The sequence below is a fragment of the Phyllopteryx taeniolatus genome, chromosome 21 (genome assembly GCF_024500385.1).
Source record: "Phyllopteryx taeniolatus isolate TA_2022b chromosome 21, UOR_Ptae_1.2, whole genome shotgun sequence".
In the NCBI taxonomy this organism is placed as follows: Eukaryota; Metazoa; Chordata; class Actinopteri; order Syngnathiformes; family Syngnathidae; genus Phyllopteryx; species Phyllopteryx taeniolatus.
The window spans coordinates 9,876,798-9,900,494 of record NC_084522.1 but is presented as its reverse complement, the minus strand read 5'-3'; the positions used below and the strand labels follow the sequence as shown (position 1 = coordinate 9,900,494).

General features: G+C 42.7%; 1 protein-coding gene across 2 annotated transcripts; it reads left to right on the top strand.

Moving 5' to 3' along the window:
• Positions 1–3,189: 3,189 nt before the first annotated feature.
• Positions 3,190–23,645, top strand: igf2bp3 (insulin-like growth factor 2 mRNA binding protein 3). 2 transcript variants are annotated; one of them, XM_061760222.1, is made up of 16 exons: positions 3,190–3,878; positions 4,659–4,719; positions 9,037–9,085; positions 12,755–12,806; positions 12,972–13,035; positions 14,512–14,790; positions 14,879–15,013; positions 15,234–15,356; positions 15,439–15,574; positions 15,816–15,941; positions 16,109–16,177; positions 17,456–17,575; positions 17,663–17,737; positions 17,818–17,949; positions 18,051–18,164; positions 20,345–23,645. In XM_061760222.1, the coding sequence occupies exons 1-16, from the start codon at positions 3,704–3,706 to the stop codon at positions 20,444–20,446; spliced, it is 1,812 nt and encodes a 603-aa protein (XP_061616206.1). In that variant the 5' UTR covers positions 3,190–3,703; the 3' UTR covers positions 20,447–23,645. The 2 variants fall into 2 exon arrangements, with proteins under 2 accessions (XP_061616206.1, XP_061616205.1); XM_061760221.1 differs by lacking the exon at positions 16,109–16,177 and having other exon boundaries at positions 3,199–3,878.
• Positions 23,646–23,697: the final 52 nt, after the last annotated feature.

Genomic DNA, 23,697 nt, shown 5'->3' with positions numbered 1-23,697 from the left:
AATAAGAGGTAAAGAAATCTCACCGGATGACAGAATCCATAGATTGTGTAGCCTAAGTGGGTTTGTGGGAGAGCCTTGGCGATGACTTAACATGAGCGAGGCCAACAGCAACAACCCAAAATTCAGCTACAACTGCGATTTACACCAACAAGATACCTGAATCTACCCGAAATATCCCCCAAATGTGGAAGTTTTTGCTCGCCACTACTTGCATGAACCGCTCAAATCTGGCCCCCAACATAGGAAGTAATGCACTCTCCAACTTTATGTTACTTCGCCCCCTATAGAAGGAGTCCATGGAGGGGTGGGGGGGTGTTTGGAGGGATCTGGAAGTGTGGGGGAGGCGTTCTGTACATTCCTCAGCGATACATTCACCCGTCGCGTACATGGCTGCACGGAGCCTCGCACACACGCACACGCACGCAACACGGCTGCAGCCATGCATGAGCTCATTCAAGCAGACTCGCACGGCCCAAAGAGCTCTCAAAATCTATATGCAGCGCTCCCACAAGCCACCTTTTCCAGTGTTTCTTCTCATGCACTCAGCGCCTGATAAAATTGTTACAATTTGTGCAAACGTAGCCGCATCAACGGAAAGTGTCATATAAGACATATATTTATAGTAAATGTACTTATTCAGTCAGCTCGCAAAAACTGTTTTTAGAAACTTTTCAAGCGGTAACCAATGTTTTCCATATCAACAGATTAAATGTATGAGACTCTAGCAAGTGGGCGCACTCTTTTTTCAACGACCTATAGGTCCATAATGTTTGTAAACGTAAATCAAGTGAGAGGCAGCCTACAGTCCAGCAAGAACTCGATAAAAAGATGTGGAAAGTGCCTCATGTTGGTTGGCTGGCTCATATTTCGTTACATCCCTGTAGTGTGACCCGAAGTCCAACAGTCTCAACGTGGACTTAAACGCATCATTGGCGGGCTTGTTCATATAGAATAGTCGCTCTCCGCCAGCCAACCAACGAGCGCGCCAGCGGCTGTAGTAGGAGTGGCCTTGCTGCCCTCTGATTGGTCTGGAGAGCCGACCAATCAGAGGGCAGCGTGTGGTGTGGGGAGGAAACCCTTTGAGGCAGACATGGCCCCGCTCTGATCACTCATTCAAGGGCCCGAAAACTCCTTACAAAAAAAAAAAAATTTAAAAAGTAATTGCACCAAGAATATGCCCTATATCTTTGTTTTTCCCTCGTCCTGGAAATTGGAAATAGTCTCCATTCTAACAAATTATAGAGTTTTTGATGGCTCACTTTTATGTATCACATTTATAGTTGTTTAAAATGCATGGATATGTACTTATAGGAACATCCCCTAACACACTATATAAGCCACATAACAAAAAACATATTGATCACTGATTGCATAACATTGTAAAAAGAGAAATTAAGTTCAACTGAGAACGTATCAATGCAGGATTTCACTACATACAGGCTAAAAGACCATTTTACACCAGTGCACATTTCCTTTAGCGCTTACAATAATAATTTTACATTTATAATTAGTTTGGATTGTAACTGTCATATATATATATATATATATATATATATATTTTTTTTTTATTATTATTTTTTTATTTTATTTTATTTTATTTTATTTTTTTTGTATTCCGTTACACAGCAGGCAAATGAGTAAATATACCAAATATAAAGCAAAAACAATTGAACAACAATTGTTCAGTGACTGTAAAACGGGGTTTGTGTGAATCTGAGATGAGACAGCTGAGCGCATTCGCAGTATATTGACAGAAAATGTAATGTTTACACGAACCTTTGCATACAGTAGCTCGTATGTGTATTACTGGACGTCTGTCAGGCCAGTCATTATGTACACATTTGCAAGCTAATGAGATAGCACACTGTCAGAGGGTCGTGTTGGTCGTTGCAGTTTTGCGGTGCACTGCATCATGCTCAGAGCTGTCTAACATTTTATCTAAAAAATTTACTGGAAAAATCTCAAAAGAGTAAACATCCAATAAACTTAGTATTGTCAATCTAAACTAAGTATAGGTATATAAAGGCAGTACTTTTATACTGGCTCTCATTTGTGTTTTGTAGCTTTTGTGAAATGAGAGGTCATTATCTAATTTCGCTTAATGGTTCCGAAGGTTTTTATTTTCCAAAAATACTGACAGGCAGAATAATGAAATGCTATTTCACTACCCACACACATCATGGTCATAATTTCAATATGTATACTTTTTGTGCACTTTGGTGTTGGTGGTGTCCTGTGAGATTTTCTCTCATGCAAAATATGTGGGGGAACATTGCATTAGATTGTGCAGGTGTCCCTAATGTTGTGGCCTTTGACTACACCGACCAGATGTGTACATTTTGAAAATGCAAGCCCTTGTGCCTCAGTTGAGCCGTACGTTAGGACGCCATGTTTGAAAGCCCCTCCCCCTTGCAGCCAACATGGCAGCCATGAAGGCTCGCCTCCATGTGCGTGGACCACATGGCCGAGCCCAAACTGGTAGCGAAATATAACCGTGGAAGCATTTATACTCAATGAATACAACTAAATATAGCCACGGGGTGGTTATGGCCCACTCGGGCGAGTTGTTTGACTTTGCTTGAGTATTGAGGGAGGGGAGGCGTATGAGGGAAGATGGACGCCCTCATTTGAAAAGCAATACGTGTCATTCCCACGTTGCACGAGGGCCCAAGTGAGGACTAGGGGTCACACTCTTTTTTTTCTCTCTCCCTGACATATTTGTCTTATTTGAGCAATATAGTAGTGCAACATCATTTATGAATGGCCCCACCCCCTCCAACCGTGTGTGTGTGTGTGTGTGATCACTCCACTTAAGCGGCGTCTCCATGCGCGTGCGCGCGCGCGCACGTTTTACTATAGCTCCGGCGACCAATGAGAACGAAGCAGTTTTTTTTTTTTTTTTAATGCAGAGAAAGGCACACGAATGTGATTGTAGTATAGACACAGCAACTTCTAACGGAACCTCCTTTTTCCCCAACGCTGCTCAGGTTATTTTCCTTTTCACGCCAATCCACTCTTCTTCCCCTCCTTTAGGAAAAAAAAAAACATTCACTCCCCGTCAGCTGTCCCCACCCCAGATTCCCGAGCAATTTTCCTCAATCCCAAACACTTAATTGAGCAATTGGGTTTCCTCACGTGTCGGCTGATTTGTAGTTTGAACACGTGGCTCATTCAAAAAAAAAAAAAAAAAAAAAAAAACCGGAATCGCAGCGGATTTTTTTCCTCCCCTCCTTCTTCTTCGTCGCTTCTTGTTCTTCTTCTTCTTGGTTGTAGTCGACCCAGAGGCGGGTGCCTGCCTTAGCGTGTGTCTGACATTGTCCGTCTCTTCGGAGGAAGACACAAAGTACTTTCTCCTCCTGGTCCCCCCCCCTACCTTCCCTACCCGGTCCATCGTCGTTTGGAAGAACCTGGAAGATTAATAATTAAGCGTTTATTTATTGTGCGGTGAAAGAGGCAGAGAGAAAGCAGCGAGGGAGCGCGAAGCCACTACGAGGCTGCCAGTTTAAATCTATCTGTCCACTCCGTAGTGTACTGAAGGGGATTTCTTGCTTTTTTTTTTTTTTTTTTTTTTTTTTTTTTTTTTTTTGGAGGGGGGGGGTTTGTTTTGGGGCCACTCCAAACGCTGCACACCCGCTGTCGGAGCCGTTAGGTGCTTCTTTTTTTTGTTTTTTTTTTGTTTTTGTTGTTGTTATTGGTTGTGAACATGAATAAGCTATATATTGGGAACGTGAGCGCCGAGGCCAGCGAGGAGGACTTCGAAACTATCTTTGAGACGTGGAACATTCCCCACAGTGGTCCCTTTCTGGTCAAAACTGGCTATGCCTTCGTGGACTGCCCCGATGAGAAGACTGCAATGAAGGCCATCGATGTTCTTTCAGGTGAGACGTTTGGAGCGGTGTAAAAGTGTGTTTTATGGGTGTGTGTGTTTGGCATTATGAGAAATGCACGAGAACATTGTGTTTGGGATGAATTACTCTATTTATATATGCATGCACCTCATTGTGTGTTTTTACACTGTAATTTAATTGATTAATTAAAATATCTACTGGATTCTGCTCTCGAACCTGCGGGCCTTCGGGTTAGAGGTCGTCTTCGACTGTGTGTGTGTGTGTGTGTGTGTGTGTGTGTGTGTGTGTGTGTGTAGCTCCTTTTCGAACCATCCCAAATGGTAGCAAAATGCAAACGTTTTTTTTTTTTTTAAATGTATTTTCTTTTTTGGGAAAAAGCCCACTAAGGCTTGTCCTGTGGCCACAAGTCTCTCGTTGTGTTGCCGTGTAGCCATTTTGCCCATGCTGACACACCAGGTGGTTTAATTGTGTTGCTCAAATGTAGGGCAACTATGAGGCGCATACACTTGCTTTTTTTTGTTTTTAAATCGCTTTGGGTACACGAGTTTTAGAACGATAAATGTTGCAGTTTCTCTTCGTAACGAGGAGTATGATATTTGAGCAGAATGCCTTTGAATGGGAACGATTTCGTCGTTGCTATGCTCGCCTTTGTAAATTAAGCCATTTGTGGCTACCTGCTAATATACTACTAATCCACTTCTGTGGATGAATTTGTATTGAATAAAACGAGGAAGCGGAAATGCCTCACAAGCAACGATTATTGCCTGATTCTTCTTGTCCCTTTTGTTTTCCTATTTTTTTTTTTTTAAGGTAAAGTTGAACTCCATGGGAAACTTCTCGATGTGGAACACTCTGTGCCAAAACGTCAAAGGTAGGTTATGATTTGTAACGTGGTTCTTTTGCTGAAAGTTAGCGTCTTTATTTTTAAGTGTGTTTTCTGTCGCCCCCTCCCCCTAAATGTTGTGGGGGGTCAATAAAAAGGGGCGTATGGCTTGTTGTAGCTACTCCCTCCTCTCAGCCGTGACTGTGGGGTGCTGCCTTTTGGGCTCAACCGTCACGTTTTATTTATTTTTTTGGTACTTATGTACTGTTTTAAAATAACTTGTGCGTACACGAGCTGGGTTCCCCCCACCCAAATCCGCTTGACGTGTGAGGGCTGCACAAGATAGTGCGGTTCTTGGAGACTGCAGACGTACGTACAGGCCTCATGGAGTCGTCCATTTGAAGGATCTGCTCCGTCACTGCTGGCTTCCGCCCTTTTTTTTCTTTTTTTCCTCCTTGCATGAGATGGACGCTAAAAGCGGAATGGGAAGCCTTGGGGCCCCCAAAGTCACGCAAAACCTCGTTGCACAACTGCACACTCGTTGCCACCACCTCCATTGTTATTGTAATTTAACGATTTGCGGTATGTTCCCTAAAAATGCTTATAGGTTGACTCCTTGTGTGCGTATTTTACAAAGATGGCGCACCCACAGCCAGAGTCGCGTTTTTTTTTTTTTTTTTTTTTTTTTTTTCCCTTCATATTCATCATTTTGTAAATTGATTGTGTAAACTTAACGTTTGATTTCTCATCATGGCTACATGTAAATGTGCTCTCTGTGCAAAGTGTTGTCTGTTTGAATTATCTGCCAAGTTAAAATGATTAGTCACGTTGGAAATGTTCAAAAATTAATTTTAACCAAAATAATGTTTGAAAATATTTTTGGGACGTGTATATATTACCTAAAACTAATAGTACATTTCTTCTAAGTTTATGTTCCACCAGAATTACGTGTAATCGTTTTTCTGACGTTTTTGTAAAAAAATAAAATGAAATCTTGAAATAATTACGCATGTGTGCTAAATTCATAGATTCTTCACGCAAACGTGCCTGTGTCAATTGTCTGATAAAAAGAGTGGACTTGCAGCCCCCCCATTCCAAAAACCTTTACAATATGAAATGAAACTAGTTTTAATTAGTGCAAATGTATTTGTGTATAGTATAGGCAACACACACACACACACACACACACACACACTGGGCCATTCTTTGCATTCTGCTAATATCAGCTGGGGGGAGGGCTAGGAGGAGGGGGCTGGGCCAATCACCACATCTTTAACCTTTGGACTCCTCAGGAAAAGGGAAATGCTATAAAGTCAGGAAAGCTGCAAGCATGTACACTGTCCATTTTGGGGTTAATAAAGAACATGGGGTGACAGTCTATTCATTTTTTTTTTTTATCTAAAAAGAATAGTGTTCATGATATGAACTATAGTAGTTATTGTGGTAAATGAGAAATTTGGTCTCTAGCAATACCAAACTTCCAATTAGGGGGGGGGGGGGGGGGGGGGGGGTAAATACACAACTTGTTTTATCAGGGGGGAAATGTGAAAGAGGTTAACCTTTAAGTCTTGTTAAATAGAAATACATTTTATGACCAATCCTGTGTTTTCAAAATATATATATTTTTTTATCTGACCACCATTTTGTTTTAAGATAATTTTTTTTTGCTACCAGTTCATTTTAATGTAGAAAATGAATTGTGTGTACAACTGTGAGCCGCGAGGTGGTCGAAAATTATTTGTGATTATAGTATACACAGTCTGGGTTAACTTCCAGGGTCAGGTTTTTGTCTGGGTGGGGTGGGGGGAATAAAAATGAAGCAAGCACATCAAAAAAAAAAAACGGTCAGTCACATGTACAGAAGCAGGGGGGGGGGGGGGGGGGGGGATGGTGTGACTATACGAGGGAAGTGCGTGCGCGTGTATGCGATACTGCTGTTAAACTCACTTTTGGGGTTTTACTCATGCTTTTACTATTTCACTCTTATTACATTTGAGTTCTCGTGCACGACTGTTTAAATAAGAAACAGAAGACAGTGCAAAGATGGTTCTTGGGTTTAAGAGGTTTGGGTCACAAGGTCAGCGTGGGGCCCCACCTGCCAAAAAAGAAAAAGAGGGAAGTGAATTTATGGCTCACGTCAACATAGCCTTTGCATTTGACTTTCTCTGTATTTTGTGAATGAGGTTTGGGGGGGGGGGGGGGCGAAGACTCAAATGTGCAACAGTCTTTTCAGTTGAGTCACCTCATAGTGTCTGGCTGAAGATATTCAACTCATTGGAATGTTCTGAGGGAGCTACAAAGCAAGTCATCCCAAAACTCAAGGCCCTGAATGTATCTCTCTCTTTAGGGGGGTTCCCAGCGAGCATTTCAGGCCCTCTGCGTAGAGGAGGCGGCTGGGACGGCAGAACTTGGCCGATGTGGAGCTCAGTCAGTCAGAACTAGTGCATACTTGAATAGTGTGGATTGATGAGCATTGACGACACATCGTCTTTCCATACTTGTGTAGATTGTAGTCCTTCCATAATGTTGGAGACAAACTGAGGTGGCTATAGGTGCCCTCCCCTTTAAAACAATAAAATAAAAATCTAAATGTTTAGATTATCTTTTTACACCCTTTTGAAAATTTGGGCCCAGTGGATAGCTTGTACAAAGCTGGTTTATTCAAAAAGTAGATAAGGAGCCCGACTTGGTCTCGGCCATCACATGACAAACCAGCCCCAGTCACTACTCTCCCTCCCCCTCCTCCTCCCACTTTTAGCCCAGCTCTACATGTTCCTGTCAGTGGACTTGTTCGTGTCCATGGTAACAGGGCCCCACCCCCACCGAGTAGAGTGGGCCCTTGTTACCCTTGCCTGAAACAGGACTAGTCCCCCTCCACCCGACATCACCACACCCCAATCACCCATCCCCAAATCAAAGGCTGCATGGGGACCAGGGAATGTATAGAGAACCCAGCCCCCACGCCACTCCAACCCACCCCACCCTCCTAACCCTGCCTGACTTCTTCTGTCTGTGGAGCTATAGGTCGGCCCTGGTGCATTTGCACAGTTCACATCGTGTTCCCACCGCAATGCAGAGCATACAGAATGTGTGGGTAGGAGGTGGGAGGGGGTGCTGGTCGTGGGACGGATCAGCCAGGAATGGCACACAGTTGGCCGGAAAGGGCTAGAATTCCTCTTGGAGGTTATCTGTGAATTTTCTTTGCAATTTGCCCGTTTTAGATTCGAGTAGTCAGTGTCGAGTGTGAGTAATGTACATGAAGTTGATGCATACTCCAGGTTGGATTGTTGCGTTACATGTACAATACACCTTTTTTTAATAGAAGTGCACAAGCACCTTAAGATGTCTGTTATTTAGCTTAGAAATGTACTGCTTTTTATTTTTTCTTCAATAAATCTGCTCAAGCTGGTTTTGGGTATCTCACATTATGTGCGCATGAGGCCGCCTCATGTACATTATGGCCCTTCAGGTTTGTCAACAGGCAGCGGACTTTGGAGTGGCCTACCATTTCTATACAACGTCCTCCTGCAGGCAAACACTCCAAAGCCTCAAACAACCATTGCTACTTTTTAGTCACATGGTCTCCGTGTATCCTTCCTAATTATGCTGCCGTCCCCTGAATGTTTTTAATGACTAACGTGACTTTAGAACCAGTCAGCACTGTTAGTTACGCTCATCTTCGCTGGATGAACAAGTGCACGAATTTCATTCTTCCCCATTTGAGTTGGCACCCCACCCCCTTTTTCCCCAGCCACAACAGTTGGGTGATCCTGGAAAAGTGCGAGTCACTCTCTGGGACATCATTGACTCCACTTTTGTTTAGTGCACTGTTCCCAATGCAATCATTTTGAAATTGCCTCCAAACTCTTCCTTTGCTCCCTGTGTGTGTGCTTCTGACCCTAATGGGTGTGGTACAATTTTAGCTTCTGAAAAAAGGACCACCCTCTTCTCCAATTAAACCACCCTATTGAATTCAGTCTCTCTGTCCTTAACGTGAGGCTCTCTGCACCTGCTGATGTCATTCTGGAAAAAATTGCACATCGTAGCTGCAGTTTCTCGACTAGATGCCTCGCAAATAATGGCAAAGGCAATTACTTTACTGTTTTCTCCTTAAAGATGTAGGAGACTTCATAAATGCTGCTACTCACAGGGCCACTATCTCTCTTATATATCTATATCTATATCTATATCTATATATATATCTATATATATATCTATACATCTATATATCTATATATATATATATATATATATATATCCAGATGATTTTTATTGAACACATAAACTGATCAATAAGAACTTGTATCAAGTTGTCTCACCCGTTTAGCTATCCTTCACAATCATCTTCCCTTCTTGTCTCCTCAGGAGCTGTAAGTTGCAGATCAGGAACATCCCGCCTGACATGCGGTGGGAGGTGAGTGCTAACAGGCTACTAAATGTTTCTAGGATTTGATACATCATGGGGCACCCCAACAGGCCTCGTTCTAATTCAGACGCCTTTTGGAATAGTCTTGCTTTTTTTTTTTTTTGGGGGGGGGGGTTGACAGCACATGCTTCATTGGTTTACACATGGCTGCAGCTGCTCTGGCCAAGCGAGCTCACCAAGCAGTGGGCCAACTGTGGTTGGAACAAATGATTTGACATTGTGACGCTCAGATATTGAGCCGCAGATTTTTAATGCACAACAAATTTGGAGAGGCAACATGTTGGTTGTACTTGAGGAGAAATGTGCAAAAATGCATCTTGTCAATGGTTCTCAAAACGGATTGGCTCACATTTTTGTATATTTGTGTATTAAATCTGTGTGTCTGTTTCTTGAGCTAATCAGTGTCTTGATGTCTTTCAAGACAAATGATAGTGCTATTTTTAAATCTAAAGGTGTGTGCGTGCACATGTATACAGTTGAGCAGACGCACAAAAAGCTGCAGTTCAAATAAATTGTCTGAGATTCATGAAAAATTATGATTGACCAGACCAATACAAGGGGAAAAAGTATTTTTGGGGGAAATAACTTTGGCTGTTTTGCTACTTACTCCCCTAATGCATAAATTAATTTAATGTTGAAACATCGGCTGTGTGTGTGTGTGTGTGTGTGTGTGTGCGAGAGAGAGAGAGAGAGAGAGAGAGAGACAGTGTGTCTGGGGGTATGTGCATTAGTGATATTTAAAAAAGAAAAAACATATCTACATAGTTTTTGAACCATTACAGGACCATATATAAAATACTTAACTGCTTTCATGGATACTGGTATAGTGCAAAATTAAAGGGTTCAAGTGTTTGTGGTACTTTGTCCTTTACCACTACAAGAGAATTTAAAAATAAGTCTTGGAGTTGCTGCAATATGACAAAAATGTCTGTACACTTATTATAGTGCACCATTCAACATGCTCTGTAGGATCATGTCAAGTGTTTTTAGTCAAATAGAACCCTCAAAATTTCTCCAACAAACTTACCAGAGAGCAGTGTTCGTTAACTGGTGCAAAGGTGTCCTCCATAGCAATGTTAGTTTTTAACATGCGTTTTTTAAAATTAATTAATTAATTTAAATAATTTCACAATAAAGGGTAGTATGAGTTGAGCAATAGTGTGTGTGAACGGAGCATGTATCCTTCTGGGCTCCACTTTCTCATATTTGCTTCACTTAGAAGTCCACAATATACTTACCATGCCTATGTTAAGGGATCTATCTGAAAGTTAAAGGTTCAAATAGTGTTTTTAATTTTTTTTTAAATTTTAAAATAAATCCTGTGTATGGCCCGTCTCTTTCAATCTTAAATCACCAACTGTGTCTTTAAACTCCTCACTCCCATTTTCTGTGTACAGAGGTTGGGTTGTGACAGCGTGTGCTTGGAGTATTGTTCCGTTTGGGAAAGAAAAATTCAGAATTTCCTCAATGACACACACTTGTTCATATGGTAACCGTGATGCGATGATTTTACGATTTCAGTCTGCCATCAAATGGCCACAGGCCGACTGGGTGTTTTTTAAAGTATGGGCTGGCGTCGCCTCTACCCATGCCCCTTAAACCGCAGCTCCACACGTGTTACTAGCATGTAGCCCAGGGAGGTGGTTGCCTTCTCCAAAGGTGAGGATGAGGTCTCTCTCTCCCTTGGGAGGAGGGCGGGAGGGTTTGAAAAAAATGGGCTAATCTGGGATCTTCTGATGCCAAGGCCTCATATGCATTTTATCAGGTAGATTAGACAATGACTCGTGTTGTATGCACCCCCTTCAGGGTGAGCGTGCTGGTGAGAATAGTGGTGTGTTCACAAGCTGTCGTGGGTGGGTGGGCCTGGACAGTTTCCTTCCCATCCATGTGCTCTGATTCATAGAATGTGTAGCATGAGCTCGCACCCCTCCCCCAGTCACTGCTTCCTGCTGGAATGCACCCCACCCTTTTCCTGAATGGCCTGGATTCCAATTGGCCAGCCCCCGCTGAAGGACGGGCAGGCTAGCCAGCCAGCGTCAGGCGCCGCATTTTGTTGGAGGAACAGCCAATGACTTGGAGTTGACGCGGCAGAGAGGTGGGAGGCTGCTTGGTTGGTGGGTTGTCTCGGGTGTGTGTGTGTGTGTGTGTGTGTGTGTGTGTGTGCGCGTGTGCGTGCGTGCGTGTGCATGTGCGTGGGGGGTGGGGAGTTTGGCGGCAGTCTTGTTGGCTAGAAAGTGGGGTTGAGCTCTTTGGGGGTGTGGCCTCAGGTTCAACAGAGCATGGTCAAAGGTCTCGGTGCAGCTTAGATCCTTTGCTCCCCCTCTGCCCACAGTTGACCAAATCAATGAATTCCAATCCTGGGGTCTCCAGGTGGCCAGCTTGATGCGTCGCTCCATATTGGAGATTTTCGTAGAAGGAAGCTCCCCCTCCTCCCAGTTGGCGTATTGTGCGAATGAGTAAATTGTCTTAAATTAGCTTTTTTTTTTATTTTTTTAAATTTAAATTTATTGTAGGATAAATGCAAACAAATTCATCATTCACAAGCTGTAATGTTAAATACACTTGACCAATCTAATGAAATGTAATAAAAGTGCTGTATAAAATTTCTGCCTTTTACAAAGATATTGCAAGCTGTATTAATTCAACTGGGGTTGTAGCTTGCAGCAGTGTAGAACACAGATTCTCACTGAGGTGTTTCTAGTATTTTAACACTCTCATGGTTAAGATACAGTACATATAAAAATTGCATGCAGTGTACTTCTACACCACTGCAAACATCTACACTGATAAACCTGTTCAATCAAATCCAGCTCTCGTATCGTTCGATTAGATTCTGTAAGTGTGATTGGTGCATATAGTCACTCATTTATTGTCTAAAAAGGTTTAGAATTCAGCCAATTTACAAAGACTCATGGATGTTTTTTTAATGGCATGTTGCATCTTCAGGGTAATTGAAAAGTAGTTCCCTATTTCGAAATGCTCATTTATGCCTTTTTTAATTTGTGCTTGTTCTTTATGTAGAAAAATGTAGAAATATGAGAAGAAAGCATTTAGCATGGTTTTATTCAAAATGATATGGGCACCAGAATTAGCTAAAACCAGGAACCCTTGTGGGTTGAAAGCCATAAATTCTCATATTAACCCCTAAAGTATTTCCGAAGTCTTTTGGTATGCTACGGCAGACTTACTCCTGTAACCAACCTCAAAGACGACCACTGATACGGGCCACTATCCCATCCATCTCTTACGAGACGTTACGAGACGCATTAAGCCATTCATGAACAATAGCAACATGCTGGAAGGGCACCTAATCGTTAACATTCTCCCAAGCGCTGGTAACTGGCCAGATTTTATCTTGCATCATGCTAAGGTACCTTTCATGGTATCGCAAAGACTGAATGGACCCACAATCCGGTCCAAAGTGATCCCACACCACTACTTGCAGTATATTCTCATACATTAAAAAACACAAACACCAAAAACGAGGAAAAAAAATAATTCAGTAATCTAAGGTGGGGAGTTATTTTTCCATCACCCTTTATGTAAACCCTGAACTCCAATAGCGTTTAATGTTGTGGCTCATCTGGATGGGCTTTTGCTCAACGACAGTCCCAGTCAAAGCTGACATCCTAATCATGACTAACCTTTTTTCCCTAGGTCTTGGATGGTGTGCTGGCCCAGTATGGTGCCGTAGAATGCTGTGAACAAGGTGAATACATGCTTGGGCTTTAGTGGTTGCTGATTATTTAGTGTACATTGCATGCAGATTGTGTAGAATTTCAGAAGGTCCTTTTATAAATCGAGATTGAGTTCCATGTGGGAATGGTAAATTGTCAATGACGAGTGAATGTCCCTGCTGTGTGCTCCTTTACAGTCAACACTGACACAGAGACTGCAGTTGTCAATGTTCGATATGCAGCCAAGGACCAGGCCAGGCAGTGAGTACGCCTGCACACGCAGTACACTCCAAACTCCCCTTCCTTCTTTGCTGGAAATAATTGTCATTGTTTTTGCAATACACTTAATTAAAAGTCAACTTGACGTAAGATGCAATGGCAGGAAGGCCAACGTCATGGAACCAAACGGTTAAATTTACCATTTAGTGCCCCCTAGTGTACATAAATCACACTTGCTTGGCAATTAGTTCATGCAACGTTATTATAGTTATTGTAAATTTATTCCATTTGTAAGTATGAGCATCAGCGCAATCAATGTGTATAAATCAAGGTTGTCAAAATTAAGCAGCTTTGATTGGTAAAACAGGACCAACTAAAATTCATTTTCAGCCCAGTGGAAACACTGGGCAAAAATAAAACTAAATAAATCAAAACACATCAAGGCACATATTTTACATTACAGAAAATCTCACCAGTTAACAAAAATGCTACAAAGTGGGTACATTGGTTAATGTACCTACTGCCATTCTAGTGGAAGAACATGTAATTGTTCTGCCTGTCCATATATGTCACAGGCATCGTTGAACAAAGATGCATTATTCATTTATCCATTTTATGTACCGCTTATCCTCAATCCACATGTGGGTGTTTTGTTTTTACAAACTGTTGAACAATCGAAAGTGTTGAAAATGGCTTGCTCTTGTAGACAATGCAATGTTAATGGCGCAACAAACATGTTTTTTTTGGTTTCCTATAAAGTGATGGTTTTGGAGATGCAAGATTTCTGCCCGAAACCAGCAATTTACACAACCATTCCCACGCACATTTACTCTTACGGACAATTTCGTCTTCAATTAAACTAAGAGAGAGGTTTTTTTGGAATCTGGGAGGAAGCCGAAGTACCCGAAGAAAACCCACACAAGCATAGGCCGAACATGCAAACTCCACACAGGAAGTCCAGAGTCCAGATTTAAACCCCCCCCCCCCCCCCCCCCCAAACCTCAGAGCTGTGAGAGCAATGTGCTAACAACTCACTCTCCGGGCCACAAGACACATTAATTATAGTAAATATATTAATTTTCAGGTCACTTTGGTGAAAGCTGCACACCTGATGCTCTCACGGCTCACTGCTATTGAATCACTGTTCTAGCCTATCCGAAGGCTGCATTAGATTTGATCTAGATGTACCTAATTGGAAAGCTTTATTTTTTTTATTTTTATGCATTAGAACATATGACTACTTCAAGCCAGTGTCTCTGACAACACACTGGTCTCAGGATGCTGCTGAGTTGTATTATTTTGTAGCACAAAAGTGAGTGTTTGTTTAGTAAACAAGGCATATGTTGCAGCCCGAGCTTTACATTATTTCTTGGATTGTCTGAGATGTTTATTATCTTATCTAACCAGGAGCGTACAATTTAATCTTTGTTCTAGCCCTACTGTGTAAAAGAAATCCCCGTATACTTGATTCATAACCCCTCCAGTGCAAGCAAACGGCAACATCTCTTTGTTTCCTAGGGCGATTGAGAAGCTCAACGGCTCCATGATGGAGAACTGTGCTTTGAAGGTGTCTTACATCCCAGATGAGAACGCAGCACCAGAGGGTCCTCCAGCAGGAGGTCGGAGAGGCTTCAATGCCCGTGGACCGCCGCGGTCGGGGTCTCCGAGCCTCGGCGCCCGGCCCAAAGTGCAGTCGGACATCCCGCTGCGCATGCTCGTTCCCACGCAGTTCGTCGGGGCAATCATCGGCAAGGAAGGCGCAACAATCCGTAACGTCACAAAACAGACTCACTCAAAGTTAGTCGTGAGAGGCGAAACTTCCTTCTTTAGCTGTCCTGTTAACTCCACAGCTTGGAATCTCATCGCTTTTAATCCTTCGTTTCAGGATTGACATTCATCGGAAAGAGAACGCAGGTGCTGCAGAGAAGCCCATCACAATTCACTCCACAGCTGAAGGTTGTTCGAATGCCTGCAGAACCCTAATGGAGATCATGCAGAAGGAAGCACTAGACACAAAGTTGTGAGTTTGCATAAGACACTTGAGTAACTTAAACATTTGTGCATGTGAAAAGTCAAGCCAAACACACTATTTGACTGTTTCCCCCCCGCCTCTCCCCAGTCATGCTATCCTCTAAGTAAACAAGGCCACTTGTAGCCTAAAAATAGGCAAACAGATCAGTTGAGGTCTCTAGTCATGTCGTATTTAATGTGAAGTTGAATGTATCATGTTTGTCTTGCAGTACTGAGGAGATCCCACTGAAGGTTCTAGTACACAACACCTTTGTAGGAAGATTAATCGGGAAGGAAGGACGAAACCTGAAGAAGATCGAGCAGGATACGGGGACCAAAATCACAATCTCGCCGTAAGATCTTTATTAATGCTTGCCGTAGAACTTCTGCTGTGCGCTCAATGTTTTATATTGTCACACTGCTTGTTCTGTCCAGTCTACAGGACCTGACCCTGTACAACCCGGAGCGGACCATCACAGTGAAGGGCTCCATCGAGGCTTGCGCGAGAGCAGAGGAGGAAGTGATGAAGAAGATCAGGGAGTCGTACGAGAGCGACATGGCTGCCATGAACGTGAGTGTTCATGGCTGCTTGTGGTTTGGTTGAAGAATGTTGTTATAGTTATACCCTGTAGCCAACTACAATTAGAAACCTCGTCAAATCGGGTTGTTATTAAACTAAACCGGATTTGATAGATCTTTTTTTTTTTTTGCAATATACTTAATGTTGTGACCCGCAAGTTTAATTAGCCAGGCATTGTGTTCATAAGACATTCATACTGTTGATTTTGTTAACTGAAAATGTTTCTCTGCAGCTCCAGTCTAACCTAATTCCAGGCCTGAACTTGAACGCTCTGGGTTTGTTCCCTAGTGGCGCACCTGGCATGGGTCCATCCATGTCCCATGTCCCGCCTCCCGGAGCTGGCGGCTCTGCATTTGGAGTAAGTTGACAGCCTGTCATAAACGGTTTCTTAGTGGGTCTTGTAGACTCTGATCATGCAGTACAACCAGGTGCTTTGACTCACTTGGGTGTGATTGGGTCAGGCCATTGACATCTCTAATTTGTTAGCTCTTAGCAACCCCGTTTCATGTTTCTCTCTTCCTGTAGTGCAGTCCTTATGGGGGCGAGGGTCCATTTTGGGCTTCTATGATGTCGGCGAGCAGCGAGCCCCTCGCCGTAAGTCACCTGTCCCGAACAGCTTTGCACGGCTTACGGCTGCTCGCTGCGGGATGACTTGACAAGGGTGGCTTGCACCTAACACGGTCTCTAGCTGCCCAGCGACCGCTGAGCTTTCAGGCCCTCATCTGTGTGCAACCTTTAACCTGCAAGCACAGGCACCAGCAGCTTGGCTACTTAATGTCTTTTAGTGGAGTCAGAGATAAGGGATGGGTCCTTGACATGAAGGCAGTCAAAGCAAGTTGTTGGCGCCTAGCTGGCATATTGATTGGTGTATTGGTCTCAATCCAAAATCAATAATCTTTGAGTGTGTGATTGACTTGAGTACTGGGGAAAGCTGGTTGTGTCTTTGAGCAGGAGCAAGTGATGTGCTGTGGCATTTTGCATTAGAGCACGTTGTTGTATTAAAGTGTCAGATTCTCCGGAAGCTTTTTTGCTGTTGTTTTTCGCAAGTTAAAAACAGTAGTGGTTTCCCATATTTAATTGTAAAGCCATATCGTTAACAAATGAGTGTTTATAAAAAAACAAAAAAGCTCTTTGTCCACATGCAAACCTTTTAGATGTTATATTGCAGATGGGGAAACAGCTTGCCTCTGTTCTGTTACATTGTAGAGTTTTCATATTATGGAATTGAGGTCATTTTAAATATTTTTACTTGAATGTTTTGTTTATATTTGTGTGCAATGTTTGGGGTAAGTCCACTGTGTTTAATTTCCGGCATGCTTTTCTTAAGGCTGTAATAAGTTGGGTTTTAGCGCCACCTGTTGCTTTGGCCATGTGCTGGATAGCTTATGAAGTGCATTTTCACGTGAAGTAACATTACCTTTTGAAATTATTTTTTTTCAGTCTTGAATGTGTGTGCGTGGGGGAGAATGGTTTTGTCTACTCGGGGAACCCCTCTTCTGATAAGTTTCAGTTAAAGATATCCACCAATAAGCTTATACAGGGTTGAAATTCTGAGCGGTTCTCCTAGTTGATGCTTCATTTGTGACAAGACCAGAGTGGGCAATGGAATAGATCATATGCTTTAGTAATCAATTGTTTTCATCTTGAATTTGTTTGTTATGGAGGATTTTAAAGACGTTTAAAATTCCACAAAGATGGCGGCCACTTGTGATGTTGCTAATAGAAGTACTGTACTGCAGTAGTGTTTGCAAGCGCAACACAGATGGACTGTTCACAGCCTTAATCAGCCAAAAGATGAGCTTGTGTTCCTCAGTGGTGCTTTGAGTGACAGCATCCAGGCTCAATTAACAGTAATATGTTCCCACTCACCAGGTACACCCGGAATCAGAGACTGTGCACCTGTTCATCCCTGCGCTTGCCGTGGGAGCCATCATTGGAAAACAGGGTCAACACATCAAGCAGCTGTCGCATTTTGCCGGAGCCTCCATCAAAGTGAGTCGGCCGAGAAGCTTAACATAGTCGAGCATTTCCTCAAAACGTCGTCGAAGTGAAGATTGCATAATGTTGCATCTCTTTTAGATCGCCCCCGCAGAAGGAATGGATCCCAAACAGAGGATGGTTATTATTGTCGGACCACCAGAGGCTCAGTTTAAGGTGTTGTACACCCACACAAACAGAGTTCTCTTTAAAACTTACTTCACTGGTTAATTGCTCTTTTCCCTCTTCTGCGGCAGGCTCAGTGTCGCATCTTTGGCAAGCTGAAGGAGGAGAACTTCTTCGGACCCAAGGAGGAGGTAAAGCTGGAAGCCCACATCAAGGTCCCCTCCTTCGCCGCTGGGCGAGTCATCGGAAAGGGTGGAAAAACGGTAGATAAAAGGCGTACACTTTAAACTGAAAACATCTTGATAAACTCTCTTCAGTTTGGTTCCACAAAGTTTAATTTAAACGTTTGTTCTGATGGTTGCAGGTAAACGAGTTACAGAACCTGACCTGTGCTGAAGTGGTGGTGCCCAGAGACCAGACTCCCGATGAGAACGATCAGGTCATCGTCAAAATCAGCGGACACTTCTTTGCATGCCAGGTAGGTCTTCTCAAAGTCGTCTTTCATTGTCTTTATTCTGAATAAAGGTCAATGTTGGTTAACCCAGTACCCTGTTCAACATAATGGTTTGCCAAATACCTACAACACTTCAGAGGATGTAGGGTTTAAACAAATGCTTTATCATGCATGTACACTCATCAGTTACTTTATTAGGTACGCCTGCACCTTTTCATAGTGACGTCAATAACGCTTCGATCAAATAGATGGAGTCCTTGTATTTTACTTGGTTACTTACTGTATTTGGGGGCCGCAGGCTAAGCCGGGAAGCCCAGACTGCCCTGGTGAGGTTCTACCATAGAGTTGTCGACTAGCTGTGAGAGACACACTGAACCCTTGCTATTCGCAAGGGTAAGGGATCAAGCAAGCCCAGACGCAGTTAGTGAAAATTCACAAGTAAAGGAAGCCCCTCCCCATAAAAATATTGCATATATTAAACCCCAAATATACCTCAAACTATGATCCCAAAACACAATCATTTCAAATTGTACAACATGACCCTTGGTTATGAATGGTTGACAAATTTCATTAAAAAACAAAATGCACTAGAAGCGTTTTTGTTTCTGCTTCGCAACCTGTGAAAATACCAATCACTACTTTCCTATTAGCCATTGTATTACGTTTTTGACTCAGTGACGCAAGGATGCTTTTAAGTACCTATCGCAAATAACTCTTTAGTTTGACACTTGCTGTAAGATAGCTGTTACCAGACGATCAGATGTTAATTTACACCACTGTCAGCAGTAAGCCAGACAATTACCTGCAGCAGGGCAGATAGCTGGTAAATTCTACAGGAACAATTTGAGTTGGTGTGTTGGTGAATTGGCCGGTGTTTACTGTAATCCCTCCACCGCGGCTCAACTCTGTTCATAGGCCTTCTCCCTGAATGTCGTACCCAGAAAACTTCACTAGGTAGGTGTCAAGTCTGCATCTGTCGTCTGCGGTTGAGGAGGAGGATCTGTGGCTGCCCATCCTAGCACAAAGAGCCATACCTTGTGAAGGAAACTAATTTCCTTCAATTGTCACTATGTCCGTTCTTTGCCCTGTTTGACTGGACTTTTTCCTTACCACAATGAGACAGTGACTGCATCATTTATTGGGTCTGTCAAGCCCCAGCCTTCCTCCACTTGTCGATCAGTCATTGTGGCAGACTTTCTACTCCAGTGCAATCTGTACTTGTCCAACTGAGAACCTTCAGGTTTGGAGGTGCTCATTCTGATCTTTACAGCTTCCCACTCTATGAACTGCCCCAGTGACAGCTGAAACCAATAAGAGTTGGCATGTTAGTGCAAGGCACTTCCAAACAAATTATATGAAATTTCATCTCCTTCCAGCTCCATCTCCTGTAACATTGGAGTTTTTGCTTAAACTAGGGGTGTGCTATTAATTAATATTATGGAGCAATTTGAGTTTATTGCTTGATTTTCTTTCTTTTTCTTTTTTTAAAATCATTTTTTGTTGAGCATCTTCCATAGTTTAACGCGCTTCCGTAGTTTAATGCGGATCCTCGCAGACGTGCAGTGCTTGCATTAACATTTCTACAAGCAGAGAGGAGTTGGTTTACAAAAGCACAGTCAACGTTGCCAATCTATTGACTTTTCCAACTCCTCTCGGGGCATTTTTTTTTTTTTGTCAAAAACAATCATTTTCACATTTTTCATATGACAGTAAGCAGCCCGATAGAAGGCAGTCGCTCGTTCTTAACATTTGCCAGACATAAGGTCACTTCAGAAAGTCAAACCCCCCAACCTTTATACCGCCTGTCCTTAACCGGTACTGACTCCTTTTCCTAACTGACATAATTACGTGACGAACAGTGTTGCTGACGTAAAGCTGTAATGTAAAATTACAGTTTCGTAAAGATGGACTACAAAAAAACTTTTTGGGGAATGTTTTGTGATAAATTGAGAAGGTAAAGCATGCCTTCAAATTAGTAAAACGTTATGTTATTTCTCAGCATATGTGCTCGACCGTTTGGTTCATCTGCTACTGGGGGAACCCGTTCTCAAATTGGCTGAGAGGTTTCCACCCATAGCTTGTACCGGCCGAAATTCCGAGGGGTTCTCCAAGTTGATCCGTCAATATTGTGACGTTTCAAACTGTGTCACTTGCCCTAAAAACTGACCAAGCCGTACATTAAATGTGAACTTTTGGTCCTCTAGCTGGCCCAAAGGAAGATTCAGGAGATCCTGGCTCAGGTGAGGAGACAGCAGCAGCCCAAGCCTGCTCCCGGAGCCCAGCCTCCACTGCCCCGCAGGAAGTAAAGTCCCAGCGTGCGCTGGAGGAAACGGTGACTGAAGCTGCCTGACTCATGAAGACGGTTGGCTGGACGGATGCAGCGGAGTCCAGGGGTTAGACGACGAGGTGTTACGAACGCTCATCTCAGGGGTCGAAGGTTATTAGAAGCCTACCAAAACATCCAACCCCTCTGTGCCTCACTTGAACGTTCAAGTATGGCAAAGAGACCAACCCTCCCTTTACTCCTCCTCCTCCTCCTCCTCCTCCTCCTCCTCCTCCTCCTCCTCCTCCTCCTCTTCTCTAAACCTCCACCAACCTCACCTCTTTGCATCACTGTAGGAATGTATCGGAGGGCTCCCATCGACGTCACCTAGCCCTCACATGTACGCACCCCTTGACCGCTCTCCTCCTCCCCCCAAGGGCGTGTCTATCTTTTTTCCTCCTCCCCCATTTTTTTTATTTTTTATTTTTTATTTTTTTTTAAACTCTTGCAACACAAAGAAGAAATGAGGATCCCCCTCCTATCACCTCTTTGGTGTGGTACTTTGAACCCGACAAAGATGTTTTGGTTGACTTCAGATTTGGTTGATACTTTTCAGTATTTAATTGGTTAATGAAGCTTTCTCATGAGTTTTCTGGCGAAAAGAAAAAAGGCATTGCTCTTACGGTCCTGGTGGGACCGCCAGAGGTTTATTTGGGGGGAGAGTTGGCTCAAATTGGTAGGGCCGTGTTTAGGGGAAAGATTGTTTGAGGCCAGGACCCCTGAAGGGGTGGATTATAAACTGGGTTTCCTGCCCGTGTAATGAAAGTGGCATTTTATAAATTTGGATGCATTTTATAGATAGTCCTAAATAAATAGATGAATATATATATATATATATATATATATATATATATATATATACATGCATACATAAACACACCACACACATATATCTATATCTATCTATCTATATCTATCTATCTATATATATATTAGAGGTGAGGGCAGCGCTGTGACTGACACTTTGGGAAATGGTGCTGAAATGCTGCTGCCCAGGAAAACCAATTTAATATGCATTTTACTTAACTACCTCAGGATCTAGTACCTCAGAAGAGAAAAAAAATGATTATATATAACTATATAAGAAAAAAATGTTCCTTTCCTTTTTTTATTTTGCTTTTGTGGTATTTTGTATACTTTATAAAGCTGATAGTCTTTGAACATTTTTATTTTTTTAAGAAAAAAATTTAAAATTTTGGTCGGCTGCCAACTGACCCTTGCCTTCAACTCTAGTGCTTTATGGTGGCATTGTACATGTGTGTGAGTGACTAAAATGACCCTGTACATAACGTCTATTTGTACATAGCAGCCCCAGAGCCGGAGTTGGCACGCCTCAGCTGGCGGCTGACACGAGTAACCAGAGAGAATCGCCTCAGTTTTTCCCCTGAGGGTCCAACCATCTCTTTTGAAGAAAATTATAAAACACCATGTGAATCAAAGCCAACCGTACATGACTACAGCAATGCCATTTAGTTTTGGGATTGACCTGATTGGGAATGTTACTTTAATTTGTCCATCAAATACAATTCCTTTCTATGGTGCGGGTTAGATAGAGCAGGGTGGACTCGAATGCTTCTGTGCCCGCCCCCATCTTTACATCAAGGCCCGAACACGACCAGCTCAGCAAACTTAATCAAGTCTACGTTAACGTCGATCACTGCATGGTGAGGGTAGGGGGAGTCGCACTGACGGATGCATTTTTCTTTTTAGTTGCTATAGCGAAACATGATTTGAATATTCTGTGACCCACAAGCGTAACGTTTTTGTTTTAGTGACACAGACTGACTTGGGAGGGATAAGGAAAGCGGAAAGAAAGACAAAACCTGACTAGAAAAATTTGATTTCATTTGTGTCTTCATGCCGAATGTAAATATGTTGATTGTGGTAGAAGTTGAGTGTATCCATGCTTCCACAGTAGAACGCCGTCTACCTCAGCTAAAGGGGGCGGGGTGGGGGTGGCTGTTGTGCCGCCAAGCGCACCCCCCCCCCTCCCTGTCCCCACTGAGCGCCAGCGCGCACGTATACCTCAGCCCACCCCTCCGCTTCCAGAACACTTCTTTCCACACGGGCGCGCCATCCTAACATCACGCTTAACTGAGTGGCACAAGTGATACTTAAAATGACCCCCCCCCCCCTCCCCCCCATTTTTCTCCGCAGTTTGTTTTGATCTACCTCTTTAGACAAGTATTTGAAGTAGAGGCATTCTATCTGTTAGAATTTAAACCCTCTCCTTTCTTCCTCGCATATGAATGAAAACGTAAAATAAAAATCATGTACTCTTTAGAATTGAGAAAATTTATCGAAAGTGATTAAAAAAAATTCAGTATTTATATGTACTCTTTTTGGCTTAATTGAACTCCTCCGACCATCACCATGTCTTTCTGCTTTCTCTTTTTGGTGGTGTGGCTTCCTTTTGAAATTTTTGCTTTTTTTGGTGGAAAATAGGTCAAATCACCTATTTTGATTTAGCTTTCAATAGTTGATATGAGGAAAATGCAGTTTTTCTAAAGGACCTGCCTTTTTTTCTAACTTGTAAGACTACAAAATAGATACAAGTCCTGTCTTGTTTCCCTTTTGTCTTTCACAAATGCTACTCAATGCTGATATTTTTTTTCCTTGGTAGCTATTTTCTTCTGTTAGCAATTCTTGGCTGTGTAACACTCTTATGGGACTGATTTCAGGGATTGGGGTTCCCCCCTCCTTTTATTTGGGAAAGTGATCTAACTACAGCATGAAAATCCCTTCTCCCCTGTCTGCAAACATGCTTGTGCCCCTTCACCTCCCCCTCACACAGTTCCACTTGTCAAATGCCTCTGAATAAAGGACAAAAAAAAATAATAATTCTGCCTATCTGCTTTGAGTGACATTTTTGTTTGCTGTTGTCTTATTTTTGCCTAGAGCAGTGATTCCCAACCAGTGTGCTGTGAGAACTCTTCAGGTGTGCTGCGGGAAATGATCAAAATTCATTTAATTGGTCACAAAATTATTTACGAAGAATAATGGATCTTTGTTCATCTATCCATGGAAACGATGTAGAGTGACAGACAACAAATAAATGTTCTATTAGATGGCACAAAATACATAATTGAATCCATTTTTTTGTAGCATTTTAGTTTGTAGGTGTGCTGTGAGATTTTTCAAATATAAAATGTGCCTTGGCCCAATAAAGGTTGAAAATTGTTGCATTGTCTATAGAAAGTATTTGTTCTGGAGATTAGATTACCCACTTAAAAT